At 39.8% G+C, this 17581-nt stretch overlaps 1 protein-coding gene across 1 annotated transcript in view; it reads left to right on the top strand.

The window, feature by feature from the left end:
- Positions 1-17236, top strand: part of UBA2 (ubiquitin like modifier activating enzyme 2) — a 24162-nt gene extending 6926 nt beyond the window's left edge. The window contains exons 7-16 of the mRNA XM_025209482.1: positions 7125-7246; positions 8122-8221; positions 8671-8831; positions 10336-10429; positions 10531-10643; positions 10747-10902; positions 12544-12640; positions 13597-13702; positions 14332-14468; positions 16318-17236. Coding sequence (XP_025065267.1) covers positions 7125-7246; positions 8122-8221; positions 8671-8831; positions 10336-10429; positions 10531-10643; positions 10747-10902; positions 12544-12640; positions 13597-13702; positions 14332-14468; positions 16318-16502 — 1271 coding nt within the window. The 3' untranslated portion in view covers positions 16503-17236. The remainder of the gene's footprint in view (positions 1-7124; positions 7247-8121; positions 8222-8670; positions 8832-10335; positions 10430-10530; positions 10644-10746; positions 10903-12543; positions 12641-13596; positions 13703-14331; positions 14469-16317) is intronic.
- The last annotated feature ends 345 nt before the right edge of the window (positions 17237-17581 follow it).

Raw genomic sequence — 17581 nt, 5'->3', positions numbered from 1 at the left:
AGCCATTAGATAAAAAGCCTTGCTGAAATGTTTCAGATATACAGATGCTGGGGAGCGAGGTCAAACTTGTCAAACTATGCCTTTTCTGGTAAAGCACTGTTTTGGGATTTTTTTTTCCACATCTGTCAGCACCTGTTGTGTTAGTCCAAGGGGACTAAGGAGGGAAAAGCTTGCATAATAGCTAGTTAGGAAATAAAGGTAGATTAGAGATACCAATAGCAGGAATTTGACTACTGTTGAGCTCAGATCACTGGGTTTTAAATCTTGTCCATCATGCAGAGAGGTAATTCCTTTAAATAATGTATAATAAGCTCAATGCCAGTATTGAAAATAAGAGCTTATTGCTTCAAAGTGTGTTATTTATAATTAAAAAAAACATATGCACAAGGCATTGTAGGAAATCATGATAAAACTTTACCTTATTTGAAAATTGGTGAGGAGAACATTAGACTCAGATGATACAGAGGAAGAAGGCAGGTGAATTTGCCTGGAAACCATGTGATTCTATTGCTCTGTCTATTAGACACATCCCTCCAAGAATTAGAGAACTGAAGAAAACTTGCTCCCAATCCAAGGAGACTCTGCCATGAAAAGGAGGAAGTGAACTTCAAACTTCCTTCTAGGCTCTGGTGTCCCCTTTTCCATTACTAAGGCTTGAAGAAGATTTAAAACAAAGAACCAAAGAGAGGGACAAATCTGCAAGAACAACCACATATAAACTGTTCAAAGACAGTATCCAGGGTTCAAGCATAATACTAATAAGGTTCAACACTGAATGCAAGAACTCCTTTCATACCTCCTTGTTTGTTAATGTTCTGTCTGATATCAAGTCATCTATCTCAAACTCTCATGGTACTAATTCTGATACCCCCTCAATGGATTCCTCAGTACCCAGATCTCTACTACAAGTATGGCCAACAAAAATTGTATTTATGACCAAAGCAGAATAAATAGTTTACTCAAACTTGATCCCTTCTAGATGTGTCACCTCCTTTTCCATCAGTCAGGTTGAAGGCCTCTCCAGGAGTGAAACACAGGATACCAGTCATAAGAATATTCCTTAGCTGTTACATCAGGACACTAGTGAGCCCTTCTCAAGTCTCAGCTTCCCAGGGTACATTGCCTCCCCAGAAGCTTTCCCATTCTCATCAGCTGAATCAGCAGGAATTCACTCGCACACAGGTACACATTTTCCAAGACTGATGCAGCTTTCTTCTGAACATTGAGAGTAGAGGATCAGCTTACAGGGGTCAGACAGCAGCTGAAACTCCAGGTGATTTGGATACCACCTCCAATATATGTTTTGTTACAGGCTTAGCCATACAGACCTTAATGGACTCAACAGCTTCAGCTCTTGAAGTTGTCTTGTATTAATTATTCTGAAAGGTCTGGAGATAAATCTCTTCTGCAGGAACCTCAAACACCCTTTTGCTTACCTTAGTAGAATCTATTACGATCAACGGGTTGAATGAAGGAGAAAATATAAGTCATCGGAAGGATTCTCTGTAGTGAAATTCTGAACCATTTTAGACTCTAAGACCTCCTTAGAAAATGGCAACTCTTAGCTCTCAGTTTTTTGGGGGGCTTCAAGGGAAGAAACAGTAGAGCAAGTATTCTCTGCTGTTAAGAGAATAGTTAACTCAAAAAGACCACAACAGGTCAGAGTGCTTTTGACGCTATCAATTTATATTTGAAATCTCTAGGTTTATGTTGTGAACCATGTGTAGGTGTTTGCACACCTAACAGTGCTAATATTACACATCATCCCATGGCACCCTTAAAAGGATCTCATGGTACCTTAATTGAGCATCACTGCTCGATAGCTTTTCATTTCTCTTCATTCTCTGTGTGAATTCATGTATCCTGGTCATTGAGGGCTGTGTAACAGGAATATCTGAAAACCTAAATGTTCCCCTGAAGGGTATGTAAGAAGAGTCACATATGCTTTTTGCTATTTTGCATCCACCATTAAAGAGCAGGGTGGCCTTCACAAAAAGGAAGGTTATCCTTGAGAAACTGGCAAAAACTTGTGAGCCACTGAAGCTTCCATTACATCTACCTTGAAACCTGAGAATGGTAGGTATCAGGTTTCACCCATTTTGCACCTTCATATTTACTTGCAACTGCAATCACTGAAATCTCTAAGCAGTATGATAAATTAATTCTGAAGGACAAAAAGTTGAGCAGGCTAGATTTTTGTGGGGGGTAAAATGACACTTTCTGCTAACCTGAAATTTAGAATAGAAAATTATTCATAGATTGTAAGGCCGGAAGATCATCGGGTCCAGCCCCCTGCACCAAGCAGGAAAAATAACTGGGGGTCAGGTGACCCCAGCAAGGTGACTGTCTAGTCTCTTGAAGATTTCCAGGGTAGGCGATTGCACCACCTCTGGAGGGAGCTTCTTCCACAATCTGGACACCCTGACTGTGAAGAAGTTTTTCCTAATGTTGAGCTTGAATCGATCTTCCAGGAGTTTGTGGCCATTACTCCTAGTTTTCCACTCGGGTGCCCCGGTGAACAGGTGCTCACCGAGCCCTTGATGTACTCCCTTAGTGTAGCAGTAAGCTGCTACCAGATCCCCTCTTGGCCTTCTCCTCAGGCTGAAGAGTCCCAGATCCCTTAGCCTTTCCTCATATGGCTTGCTTTTTAAGACTGTGATCATACGGGTGGCTCTTCTTTGGACTCTCTCAAGCTTGTGCATGTCCTTGTTAGTGTGGTGTCCAGAACTGGACGCAGTATTCCCGCTGCGGTCTCACCAGTGCTGAGTACAGCAGAAGAATTACTTTCTTGGTTTTGCTGGAGATGCATCGAATGATGCGCGCCAGAGTATTATTTGCCTAACTGGCTATAGCATCGCGCTGCTGGCTCATATTCATACTGTGGTCTATTATTACCCCCAGGTCCCTTTCATTCGTGGTGCCAGTCAGTTTGGTGCTAACAAACCTGTCGGTGTGTTGGGGGTTGCTCATCCTGAGGTGGAGCACTTTACATTTCTCAGTGTTGAACTTCATCAGGTTTCAATCCTCCCAACTTGCTAGCCTGTCTAGGTCCACCTGTAACTGTAGTCTATCTTCGAGCGTGACCACACTGCCCCATAACTTGGTGTCATCCACGAATTTGGCCAGTGAGCTCTTCACCCCACATCCAAATGGTTAATAAAGATGTTGAAAAGTACTGGACCAAGCACCAACCCCTGTGGGACACCATTGCCCACTTCTCTCCAGGATGACACAGATCTGTTCACTACGACACTGGGTCCCATCCTGCAGCCAGTTTCTCACCCACCTGTCTCGGAGTTAAGCCCACAATCATTCAATTTTCTCGTGAGAACATTGAGGGATACTAGATCAGAGGAGTTTGGAAAGTCTAGGTATACAACGTCAACCTGCTCTCTCGTGTCCAGGTGGTGAATTACCTGGGCATAGAAGGAGATGAGGTTGGTAAGGCAAGACCTGCCCACAATGAAGCCATGCTGGCTGTCATTCAGAATCTTACCTTCTGCAAGCTTATTGCACATATCCTAGAAAAGTTCATCAAGGAGTCTTTTCCCTAGGATGGAAGTTAGGCTGATTGGCCTATAGTTACCCAGGTCCTCCCTCCTGCTCTTCTTGTGAATGAGCACAACACTGGCCCTCTTCCAGTCCTCAGGGACTTCTCCAGAGCGCCACAAGTTGTGGAAGAGTTTTGCCAGGGGTTCTGCAGTGACTTTGGCCAGCTTCTTCAGCGCCCTCGGATGAAAATCATCCAGTCCTGCTGACTTGTATACATCTAATTTTATTAATTGGTCATACACCAATTTTACGGCAATAGTAGGAAGGCGATTATTCCTACTGTGCTCATCCTCTACCTGGCATGGTTTTCCCCTTGGTCTGGTGAAAGACCGAGGCAAAATAGTCATTCAGGAGTTCAGCTTTCTCCTGGGTGCCAGTAACCAGCTCTCCTGAGTGGTTGAGCAATGGCCCCACGCTCCCATTTGTTTTCCTCCTGTTCCCTGTGTACCTAAAGAAGGACTTCTTGTTGTCCTTGATTCCCTTGCTAATCTAAGTTCAGTCGCCGCTTTAGGCTTTCTTATCTGTTCCCTGCAAATGCAGGCCATCGTGGAATAGTCCTCCTTGGGGCCTGCCCCGAATTTCCATTGTTTATAAGCCTCTTCTTTCTTAGGAGGACCATGATTTCCCTGTTTAGACAAGAGGGCTTCCCATCCTTTCTGTTACCTTTTTTTCCTCATGGGAATGGACTTCCTTTGTGCTTCAAGGATCGCGTCCTTAAGGAACAACCACTCTGTGCACACCTTTTGCCTTCGGTCCTTGGTCCCACAGCACTTGCCTGATGTGACCTAAGCTTATTGAATTTTCCTTTTTGAAGTCCAAGACTTCAGTCCTGCTATCCGATTTGTCTGCCTTACGTCGGACAATGAACATGATGGTTTCATGGTCACTGTCACCCAGATTCCCCTCTATAATTCAGTCAGTCATCAGGTCATCTCCTTGGCCAGGACCAAGTCTAGCAGAGCATCACCTCTGGTTAGTCCATGTACATCCTGAGTCAGGAAGAGCTCCTCAACACAGGTCAGGAAGGATCGCAACAGTTTTAACTTGACTGAGTGTTCCTCCGACGCCCATGATGACCATGTCACACGCACGTGCAGCCTCAGTCCATTCTCAGGCGAACTCCAGATCGAGTTCCTCCCCCTGGTTTGGTGGTCTGTAGTATACACGTTAAGTCTCTCTGGCTGCACCCCCTCCAGAGGGTTTCAAGCTGTATATTTTTGGAGCCAATGTCAGCCTCCAATGAGGAGTACTGCTCTTTCACATAGACAGCAACGCCTCCACCTTTTTTCCCCACCCGGTCCCTTCTATGCAGGGTGTAGCTCTCTATAGCTACACTCAGGTCATGTGAGGAGTCTCACCAGGTAAGGGTAGCCAAAATCTGGAATGGGCTTCCAAGGGAGGTGTTGCTCTCCCCTACCTTGGGGTTCTTTAAGAGAAGGCTGGACAGGCATCTGACTGGGGTTATCTGACCCCAGCGCTCGTTGATAATCTGTTGAGGTCCCTTCCGACCCTAGCATCTATGAATCCTATGAAAAAAGTGGCTCTCCCCGTGTTTCTATTTACTGGACTTGTATGTTTGGTCCCTGGACATATTTGAATTTGTGCATCCCTGTCCCCCAGCAATCTTAGTTTAAAGCCCTGTCCAAAAGATTGGCCATCCTGGCCGCGAACAGGGATGCCGTGAGGTGGATGTCGTCCCTTCCCAGAAGTCCTCTCTCCCTAAAGCTCACGCTGTGGTCAAGGAATCCAAAGCCTTCTCAGTGGCACCAGCGTTGGAGTCGTTGGTTCACTTCCTTGATGTATCCTTTCCTTCTGGCACCGTGGCCTGCAACAGGGAGCACAGAAGAAAAGACTACCTGGGCTCCCATCCCCTTTAGCCCAGCCCCCAGAGCCCTATAGATTACTCCTGGCAGTGTCATTAGTCATCATAATGACTCCCTCCTCTGGCTCCCACATGGATGAGGAGCCATGGGGTAGTAATCGGAGGGCCAGACAAGCCTGGGGATCCTCTCTACTACACCTCAGATGCGAGCCCCTGGGAGGCAGCAGGCCTCACAGGCTAGGAGGTCCAGATGACAGATGGGTCCCTCTGCTCTGCTGGAGGGAGTCCCCTACCACCACCTTGTGACTCCTCTTGGGGGTGGCAGCAAGCTGCTTACCATATTAGGCTAGGGATGTCAACACTTGAAGGCTCTGCAGTGGGAGTCCACACCTGTGGGCAAGCTGTGGGAGCCCTGGCCACTGGTCATGTGGACACCTCTTCCATCTCCCACCCTCCCACTGCACTGTCTCTCTATACAGGCCTTCCACCATCTTAACTGCTGTACTGCATGTCTATACGTGGTCCACCACTACATCACACAGCACTAGGCTCACCCTCAACTTCCAGGGCCAGGCCACAGTACGCTGCCTCACCACCTGGGTCAGGGTTAGGGGCAGGCAGTAAAAGGCAGAGGAGGGAGAAAGCTCTTTTATTACGGCTTAATCTGTGTGGGAAGCTGTCTGGACAGGAACCTGGAGACACAGCTGTGGGCCACAGACTGCCAGTTGGACAGCCCTATACTAGGCTGTCCTAGCATACTATTACTACTTGGTTTGACTATGAAATGCTAAGGAGAAATATGAAATCCATGGGGATCTTAAAGAAGGAGTGTGTCTGTTTAGAAAGGTAACTGGAATCAAATATTCTGCATGTGCCACTGGATATAGTAGATACAGGAGTAAGATTGATGTCAAGAACAGTTGTTATGAGGAAGGCATCATGGTTGTCTGTTTCAAGTTGCCTAAAGAAGTACATACATAAAGGATTTACAAATTGACTGCAAATAATTCTTCAGTGCGAAGACTGAGGTTGTGCACCCACTGAAATATTCCAGATCCAGTACTGGATTTCAGATTGTAGTTGTCATTTGGGAGGGTGCCCCGCAGAACAGTTCAGGAAAAGGTAGATGAGGAAATCTCTGTCTCTGCTTCTGCTACCTATCAACCAGATCTGTCTCGGGACTGATCTTTACCCCTCTATCCACCATTTAGCTCCTGTCTCTCTACCTTAGAGGAAGTCTGGGTTGGTTTTACCTTTAGTAGTAACTTGTTTGAGAGTTTCTGTGCAATTGAATTCCATGATCTACCCAGTAACACCTACAGTTTGTAGCCTTGTCATCTGGAGTCTGAGTAAAGAAGGAACTAGGTGGTGGCTGTAGCTACTCTGTTTTTTATGCTGTTGGGATTGGGAGCATAAAGGGCCAACACCGCTCATAGTGCAACGTCTTATGGACATTAAAAGTGAAAACACTTCAAGCTCCAATGCAGAGGGCTTATGTACACCATGAGTGAGAGCCACACATACGGAATGTATTGGAGAACTGTGGCTACTGTAAAGGCAAGTAACCATTTTTTCCCTTTTTGCTTTGGTTTCTCTGATATGCACATAGGCTTGAGAAGGGGAAAAAGCTATACTTCAAAGGCCAGTGAACATTTAGTTATATTCCCAGAATAATGTTAGTTTAGTATCACAATTCTGATGGGTTTTTTTCTTTATAGTTTGAATAAATCATCATCTTTTTATTAAATAGGGGAACCAGCAGAAGCAGAAGCCAGAGCACGAGCATCTAATGAAGATGGTGATATTAAACGCGTGTCAACTAAGGAGTGGGCTAAATCAACTGGATATGACCCAGTTAAACTTTTTACTAAGGTACCATTTTTGCACCCAAAAATATCTTTGAGCTATTTGAACTACTGTTAACTTAAGCCATAGCTTTCAATTTTGACCACTTAAAGTAACAACCAAATAAGATTATGATATGACTGTATAGTATCATGGTCCTACTGTGCTTTTGTCCCTGGGTTCTCCTGTGCTTCCCTGTTATAGTCTTTTCCCTGTGCCTGAACAGAAGGTAGTTACCCAGCTGCCAGTGTGATATCAGAGAAGTGACATATGGTACAAATGGTAAAGATTAAATCATATTTGCTTTAAAATTATTTTTGCATGAGAACAAATTTAAAATCTAATTTTGGACTCTGTAGGGAGCTCTTTTCATATAAACAGAAGCTTGTGTGAGGGTGAAAAGACTGTCTGATATCATCTGTACACAGTTAATCTCAAAACAGAGAAGTGGGTTCTGTTTCAGGATCCTTCTGGTCGTTAGAGGGAGGGAACAGGTGTGGGTGGGCTGTGATGTTAAGCAGCACTGCTAGTCTTAAGGATCTTGGTATAAGGTGGCCATTTTGAAATAGACTTGTAGGTTAAAATGCATGTAACTTCAGCAAGAACATAATCTCTCTGGGTTATTATCCCTTGACACTTCTTTTAAAGTGAAATAATTTAACCTGTTAAGTACAGCTGCCTCTGCTTTACATGAAAAATTAAGCCTTAGAAGGCACATGTTAAGACTAGTTTTACAGAATCTGTTTCCTTTAGGTCATTTAATGAGTGAACTAAAATTACATGACAATTCTGTTTGTTGGAAGTGCCCTTGTGTGGGAGAAACACAAAATGGTACAAATCCAATAAAGTAAAACAAAGTTTACATACCTTTATATTTCTTCTTATTGCTTAATATATGTTAGCTTTTCAAAGATGACATCAGATACTTGCTGACAATGGATAAGCTTTGGAGGAAAAGAAAACCTCCAGTGCCACTAGACTGGACTGAAGTACAGAATCAAGGTAATATTTCTCTCTCTCATTTTTGTCTGGTACCAAGTTATACCTTCTGTTTCAGGATTCAGCCACATGAAATTATTTTCTTCAGTCATTGAAACTGTTTGCAAGTATTGTAACTACAGTACTTATATTTTAAAACCCTACAGATCACTATGTCAGGTTTAACATCCTAGAATATACCTCTCTCATTTATGATAACAGGGGTGTATTTATGAGTCTCACAAGTGTCTGCAGACTCCTTTATGTTTTGTTTGTATTAGTTGTAGCATTTGCAGCAGTTTTAGCTGATATGAATATGCAGTGACTTAATTCTTAAAGGCACAATTTTAAGTGCAGGTTTTTTACAAAATGCAGTATAATTTTATTCCATTTGTACTACATTCTATTTTTTCAGATGTCTCAAATTCCTAGATCTTGTAGGTTTTCAATGGTTTTTTTCTTTCCTTTTGAAGAAAAAAATACACCTGATCAACAAAATGAATCCTCCATGGTCCTGAAAGATCAACAGGTTCTGGATGTCAAGAGCTATGCACGCTTGTTTTCAAAGAGTGTGGAAACTTTGAGACATCACCTAGCTGAAAAAGGTGATGGAGCTGAGCTTATATGGGATAAGGTTAGTTCAGCAAATGTATAGGGAGTGGTCATACACTAAGTGCACGTGTGTGTTAAATGAGCACTAAAGACTAAGTTTGCAGTAGGGTAGCACTTCTGGAAATGAAAACAGGCTTGGCTTGGGGAACTTCTTTTTTTGTTGTTTTTAATCTTGTTTAAACAGAGAGGCATGTGGGAGTAATTAAGGCAATTTACTGTTGATCAATATTCAGCAGAACCATCAACTTCTTAGGAAGTTAAATCGTTACCTTGAGAGAGGGGTGTAATTTTAGCCACTTCCAGTTCTGGTTTTGAAAGTATCAGTATCTTTCACAAAAAAGATTTATTTTGTTATTTTAAGTTTATACTTTATGTTGTTGTGGAGAGAGAGAACTTATTACCGTTTAAATCTAGTGCCAGATTCTTTACAGTATGCCTGTGGTATATTATGCAGTTTTGCTGAAGGAAAATGAGAAGCCAAAAGTGTTGATCTCGCTGTTGATCAAGTCACTAAAACAATGTGGCTGAGACTATTTTGAAGTGAAGCAAAAGCAAACTTTTTTCACTAATTGTCTTTCTATAGTAGACTAGTATAATAAAAGATTTGGATTGTTATACTTTCATTTCCAAAGCATTTTTGGGTTGAACAAAAGAAAAAATATTTGAAGATAGAGGTAAATAGGAACAATGTTATAGGGCAGTCTGTTTCAAACCAGATTTGCAATCAGTCTGGTTAACCTGTTACGTAAGCTACCAAACTTGAAAAAATTTTAAGATCTCAAATAAATCAAAGATTGATAAAAAGTCTTGGAAGTATTTTTAGACCATCATTAAAAGCTGTAATCCTACATACTGCTATGCATGAGCAAATATTTGTGCCCACATTAAGTAGTTTACAGGATCCAAACCTAAATCGGTTCTGTCTTTAACTGCCCAGCTATAAATTCAAGATTGTATTTTGCCTGTCACATTTCATGTTGGGTGTTTTTAACTATAAGAAAAAAACTTTATGCTCTGTTTTTATGGACCATAAAATATTGATAATGGTTTGATACAGTAGAATTATGAATTCTTGGAGACTGAGAGGAAGAATATTTTTCATGGGATGCCAGTGTGGTGAATTTGGTGGATTTGGGAGCTCAGAGTTATAAATTCTAAACCCAGCTGCGTTGCTCACTTAACGGGTAGCCTTCAGCAGTATGTCTCACCTGCCTTTCTCAATGTCCCCATCTGTTAATGTGGATAAAACTTTTTTTTATCTTCCAGGGATGTCATATGACTTATGTCTCTTCATTGCTTTGAACATAAACAGTATTAGGCAAATACTATTTTTTTGTTTGGCGATTGCATTTGTCTACAGTACTGCAGTGTCTAAAATTTTATAAATACAATCTGAAAAAGAAGCGTGTTAGCTTGAGTAACTCAGTGTTGTATCGATTGCTCCAAAGCTTTGATGGAAATAGTTTTTTACAATAAAAATCTGGACAAAAATGTTTTGTTTTGCTTTTTTAAAATGGTACTGCCAGGATGATCCATCTGCAATGGATTTTGTCACTTCTGCTGCAAACCTCAGGATGCATGTTTTCAGTATGAATATGAAGAGCAGATTTGATATCAAATGTAAGTATAAAATGCATTATTATTTCAATATGTCAAATATTTATGCTACATGGCTTGAAAAATTCCATCTACTGTGAATAAAATGTTTGTTTATTTTGCAGCAATGGCAGGAAATATTATCCCGGCTATTGCCACAACTAACGCAGTAATAGCTGGTCTAATCGTGTTGGAAGGTTTGAAGATATTATCAGGAAAACTAGATCAGTGTAGAACAGTAAGTGAAAATAACGTGTTTTCCCTTTTTTCATATATATAATGAAATATATATTCATTATATATTTAATTCTAACCTTCCCCTCCCCTCTTCCTCCTCTAAGATTTTTCTGAACAAACAGCCAAATCCAAGAAAGAAGCTTCTTGTTCCTTGTGCTTTGGATCCTCCAAATCCCAATTGTTATGTGTGCGCAAGTAAGCCAGAAGTGACGGTGAAACTTAATGTACACAAAGTTACAGTGTTAACATTACAAGACAAGGTAAAGACTGACATTTCAAACATATAACTACAGTTTTTCAATTTTCCATTGCACTTTTTTCAATTTAAATATATCAGAATTCAAGAACATTTGAAGTGTTACAAAAGGTAGTTGATGGATCTAACGCTTTATTAGGATATACAGGATACATAGGATGTAACACTTAGGGCATGTCTACATGTGCATTGAAGTCCAACTAAATTTAATGTGCATTAAGCAATTTTTGTCAGGTGTCTACACGTGCCAGGACTTGGGGCTAAAGTTAGTCCGAAGGCCCTACAGGCCTGCCATGTGCCCCTGTGGTCACCAGGGGGAGCTCCAGCCTCCAGCCACATGGCTGCAAGCATCCGGGAGACATCTGCGAAACTCTGATCCCTGGCCAGCCCCCTCGCTGCCCAGGAGCTGTGCGCCCAGTGCAGGGGCAGCAGACAGCTCCCTCCTTGCCCATCCTGCCTCTCTGCACCAGAGCTGTTCCAGCCCCTGCCAACAATGCCCAGCGCCCTGTGCTCCTGCTGGCTATGGTGCTGGCCCCAGAAGGCCCCCCTGGGGACCAGGACACTGGCTGCCAGAGACCATGCCCACCCCTTTCTTCTGCACTCCCTGTTCCAGCCCACCTGCCCCACCACCCACACACCCCCTACTCCCTGTCCACCCCCAGCACCACTCTCAGAACTGCACATGGTTGAAACAAAAAAACGTTATTACCCTCACAACACCCACCCCATCCCTTCCCCCCTCAACAAACAGAATCCCCTCAATCAACAGAGCCCCTCCACCACCTTCCCCACCAACCAGCAATAAAAAAGTGGGAAACTGTATACAAGGGGAAAACTATATACAAACGGAAAATTTGTTATAATATTTTGGGTCTTCAAGGGTGGGGGGGCGGCTAGAGGGTAGGGTCCCGGGGCAGGTGCCTAGCACCCCAACCCCTGGATGTTCCCTGGGGCTGGGCTCAGGCCGTCCCCCTAGTGGCAGGGCAGACTCAGCACTGAAGTTAGTGCCAGGTTGCATTAGTCTTTGTCTGCTTTTTACCTTATGTTGGCTGTTATCTTTTGCCCTTTACTTTGTGGTTTGCTGAGTTAAGATAAAAAAAGAAGTCCATCTGGTCATTTCTGGTAGTTGTACATTCTATAAAGGAATGTTTGCATTTTGTAACTTTTCAGTTATTTTTGTTCTAAATATGAATACAGTATTTTTTGTTTTATATTGGGTAGTACTAACAGTCTACGTTTTGTGGGTTTTTTAAGTAACATTCATACTATATTTTAGAAGTTGCCATTCTACAGATTTACAAAAGAAATCTATTGACTACTAAGAGAACTTTCAGCATGTTTTATTTCTTAAGTAATAAAATGTATGCTGACAATCATTTTAATATCTTGACACTAGTTTAACTTTAATTAGATTTAAAAATGTATTGAAAAAATTGAGGAGAGCATACAAATTTTGTTCTATAGATGGTTTGCATTGACTAGATCTTGTACCTTTTGGGATTGGGGGCAGTTACTTTGCACTGTATCTGTAAAGAGGTATTTTTGTAGGCTTAAATTGGAAATTGAATCATTGTGTTTTTGAAGGAATTTTACCACATTATTCATCTTACAATAGAACGTTTTAAACTTATTTTTATCTTTTCAGATAGTGAAAGAAAAATTTGCTATGGTAGCACCGGATGTGCAGATAGAAGACGGAAAAGGAACTATTCTTATCTCCTCAGAGGAGGGAGAAACAGAAGGTATGTGAACAGTAACTTTTGGAAGAGAAATTAAAACAGCATTATAGCCAAAGAACATTTTGGCCCAAATTCAGCAAATGATCATTCTGAAGTCAACCGAGTAGTGTGTGTGTGTGTGTGTGTGTGTGTGTGTGTGTGTGTGTGTATAGATATATTAGGACTGTCTGCATGTTGCAGATCTGTTCTGTGCAAGCCTTCCCAGGTCAAGCTGTTCAGTCTCGTGCCCCAGAATTCCTGTTACAAGAGTAGGTTGTACCAGCTGGAATAACGGACAAGTTATCTTCCTCTATCTGTATCCATCTGGCTTTCGTGCTGTACTTATTTTTTGTCATGCCATGACTGGTCCTTCTAGGTACTTCCACAGTACAAGTAATAAACAGCCCTAGTAGTAGTTCATAAAGAACTGCTTTAAAACTGTTATAAATGAAAAAAAACAGTGATTTGTTTGAAACTGCATTGAGTCCAAGTGGCATAGTGCAGTCTCTTTTTTTTTTTTTTTAATTAATACTGCTGTGTAGCAAATAAATTGCATTCCAGAAATAAATGTATTTATTAAAATAATATTAAGAGTTAGACTTGGATAGAGGGTCCAGGTACTAAATTAAAATATTTATTTCTAATGTTCCTCCAAGCTATTTCATAGGTCACAAGGATTATAATATTTAGTACAAATTACATGAAGGTGAAAGGCCTTGACTCTGAAATATTTGGCTTTCCTGGTTTAAACTGAACCTAGAAAGTTTTAATATTCAATAAGTATGTTTTAGTGTATTAGCGTAGTTTCTAACATCAACATTTTAAAGTAAGCTAAATATACTTCAGTACCCTTTCCTTAAAATGAATTTCTGGATGAAAAATTAAACTTCTCATGTATTCAGATATAAAGCATAGTTATGAATTCTAGTACTTAACATAATCTTTATAAAAATAAGTAAAACAATTCAATATTTTCCTAGCAAATAACCACAGGAAGTTATCAGATTTTGGAATTCGAAATGGCACTAGGCTACAAGCAGATGACTTCCTCCAGGACTATACGCTGTTAATCAACGTACTTCATTGGTAAGGATTATGGAGTGTTTGTTTTCTTGTGTGTATGTATTTAGAATAATTTTAAGGGGGATTTCCCAATGCAGAATTTTAAACTTACAAGTTAGTTTTAACTATTAAGGAACAGAAAGCTTGGAAGGAAACCATTAAGCCTATAGTTGGGTGAAATAATTGAGGTGCCTACTGTGAGATTAAGTAGTTAATTTTTAACGTAAAAAATGAGAGCGCAGTGTATACCCAAAAGATATGTACTCAGGATTCTCAACAAATAAAAAAATTACTTGGCTATTATGAGAAATTGGTGATTGATTGCTCTACTATTTGTGATCAAAATAAAGCTAAACAAATTGATATTCACTTTGAAGAAGTTGGGTCAAATTTTCATTTGGGATAAAAGCAGAAGATAGTAAAATGAAGCTGGGAGAAAAACGTTCAATTAAGTATCTTCCTAAGGCAGACTATATAAAAAAAACCTAAGTCGGTTAGGCGGAGCTTGAACAGTTCTTTCCTGTTCATTATGAGCATTTTTTTAAATATTTGCATATTGGTCTAGTAGTAGTTAAATCAAATATGTTGTGTTTGTGCAAAGACCGGTATTCAAACTTACATGGTTGTTTAAAAGCATGTGGATTTTTCTGCAGTGAAGATCTAGAAAATGATGTAGAATTTGAGGTTGTTGGAGATGCTCCTGAAAAAGTTGGCCCCAAACCATCAGAACCAGCTTCTAAGAACATCACTAATGGTAGCGATGATGGAGCACAGCCATCAACATCAACAGGTAACAAACAATAAATGAGTTAAAATAAAATGGTTTATTTTTATGGGAACAGATTTGTTAGTAAATACTCACCTTTGAGGCTGTCATCAAAAATGTAATATAGAACCAAAATGTTTGTCAGTTTCTCTTTTTCTAAAAAAGGCTCTGATTTTGTTTAATGGACAGAAGGAGTTTTCAGGTAGAAGCGGTGTAAAATAGATCCCTCTCATCATACAGTAAGTTGCTGTAAAAATAAAACTCCTTTTTGTGGACTCTTTCAAGTTACACATTTCCTGTGTTGCAGATTTGGAACTTAAGCATCCTGCTAACTTAACTAAAAAGCAATGACATTAATGTGCAATGAAATAATTAATACCCTTCCTTTCTTCCCCTCATTTCCTCCAAGGAAAGCAAGATGAAATGCATTGTGCTGACCAGAAAAACACTTTACTGTTTTAAAGGGTCTTTGAAGGTATTCTGAATACTGTATTCCTTTGAACATGAGGCACCCTTATAAAAATGTCCTGTTGTATGCATTATGAAGGTGGTAGCCTTTTAAATGTCTTTATATATGTTGTTTTCTATTTTTCTTAAATTGAGAGTCAGAAAACTTGGATTCATCTTAAATCCAGTGGTCTTATTCAAAGGGATGACAGTAGACTAAGAATAATTCGGTTGGATGTAGAACTCTTTAAACTTTGCTAAGTTTAAAATATTTGAAGTGTCCTGTTGCATGGAAATAAGTAAATGTGGAAGTTTGTTGTGTGATCGAAATTCTATGTGTGTTTTGGGTTTTTTTAGATTTTTGGGGACGTTGCTTTGACTCTATGTTTTACTCAAAATATGTGCAGAATTGTGTGGTGATCGTTTTCACATTACCTTAATGTCTTGCTATGCCTTCTAAAATAAGATTAGGTCAGAATCATTTCAAATTAATCAATTGTTACATTTTTAGGGCACTTTTACATGGGGAGGGCAGAGGGGGAACGGTGCTTTAATTAGATCGGAGCTGCTCTAATTGCCGCAGGGTATTGTGTATCAGCATTCTCACACGTAGAAATGGCGGTCGGGAGCACTTAAACTAAAGCTTGTTCAATGAGCTTTAGTTTAAGTGCCCCCACCACCATTTTTAAGTACAGGAACGTTGATGCACAAGATGCAAGAGGCTGTTGAAGCTGTTCCAGCAGACTCCATTAATTGATTAATCCAGTCTGCTCGATTTCCTGGAACCCCTGTGACACGGGCAAGACAGAAGATGTACTCCCCTGCTTGCCAAAAGGCTCCTTCTCTCTCTGCTTGAATAAGACACAGGGCTTCAGGTAGAACGGTAAAGAGGTCACAAGAAACATCAGGGAAAGATGTTTAGTCAAGTCTGCTTTGTATCCTTTAATTGTGTTCTTCCCTTATTTATGTTTTCTGTTATCTTTTAGCTCTCTTAAGCTATCCTTCTTTTCTTATCCTTGGGTTTTTTTCTTTCTCCTATGGAATGTAGAAGTTCTAGTGAATTTACTAAGTAAAAATGAAGATGGACTGACTCAAGTGTGTGTGATTATTCCTGTCTCTTAAGACACATTCACATAATGTGCATTTCCTGCTAACTTTGCATATGTACAAAGATACTCCTAAATAACCTTTTTCTAACAAAAATGTGTTTTTGGAGGGAATACTGAAATATTTTTAATTCCTTTTGATTAGAAGAAAAGTGATATGTGAAAAGTCTATTTTACTAGAGATTTCATTATATTTTTTATCAACAGTATCCCAAAACATTAATTTTGGCATTGGAGGCATTTTCTGTATCTGTGGTGATAAGCAAGACAGGGTTTTAAATAGTCATTTTTTAGAATATATCAATTGGATTGTTTTCCAGCTCAAGATCAAGATGATGTATTGATTGTTGATTCTGATGATGAAGGCCCTTCAAGCAATACTGATGATGATAATACAGAAGGCAAAAATCGCAAGAGAAAACTGGATGACAAAGAGCATGTCAGTACAAAGAGAGTGCGTACAGAGCCAACGGAAGAACAAGATGACATCATAGCACTAGACTGAGCACATATACCCAGTGACATAAAGATCCATATAACACAGTACAACAAGGATATTACTTTGGGGTGTGTTAAATGTTCAGAACTAGACTAATTTTATGGCCTTTTGTTTCAAGGGAAAAATCACACTGCAGACTTAATGAACATGTGTCCATCCCTCTTGATGGTAAAACACTCATTTCAATAGGAAGGTAGAAGTTTTCCAATATGTTATATTAAATGTAGTAGAAACTTAGTTTATGGATACTTAAACACAAGTATTTGCTTAAACAGTCATGAAAAACAAGCATGTTATTTTTTTTTTTTTTTATGTAAATACCTTTAGGTATGAATTTAGGGAAAAAAAGTTACTCTGGTTTAGTAAAGGGTCATCATTTGATACCCCGCTTTATAAATATTAGATTTTTATTTTTTGGCTAGCAGGAAAATATCTTTAGCCTAGATCTAATCATTTTTCACACCCTCAGCTAAAGTGAGAGAGCAGATTCTTTAAAACAAAAGTGCTATGTTTAAACTTTGTTCTTAAACACCAACTGGCACTATGTACATTACTGTAAAACAATGTTAATTTACTCAAGTTTTTCAGCTCGTACTGCCTGGTATGTCAGTGTAAGAAGCAGATTTTGTGTATTGTTACAGTTTCAGGTTATTTATATTTGATGTTTTGTAAAACTCAAATACTACTACTATACTGTACATCTGATGGACCAAATAAATGACATCTGAAATACTTGCTATATCTGCTTGCACAGTCCAGTTTTATGCTGATTTACAACATTTTACAATGTATAGTCTTCAAAAATTACTGTACTATTTTCATTTTTTAAACATGATCTCATAGTACGGAACGAAAAAAAAAATTGTTTTTAAGTGGAAGGGGAATTTTTTTTAATAAAACTTTTGTTAATGTTTCTTCCTGGACAATCAGTTATTGCCCTGTACAATAACAGCATTTAAATCACCTTTTGAGATTATAATTTGTAGTAATTGTACCTCCTTATTGTTTTGCAAAGTGTTGTACTTGATGTTTTTCACATTTAATGGGATTATACTAAAAATTACTGTGCTTGTGGTGAAAGCATG

Source organism: Alligator sinensis, unplaced genomic scaffold, assembly GCF_000455745.1.
Source record: "Alligator sinensis unplaced genomic scaffold, ASM45574v1 scaffold170_2, whole genome shotgun sequence".
Lineage (NCBI taxonomy): Eukaryota > Metazoa > Chordata > Crocodylia > Alligatoridae > Alligator > Alligator sinensis.
This window is presented reverse-complemented; position numbering and strand designations above follow the sequence as displayed.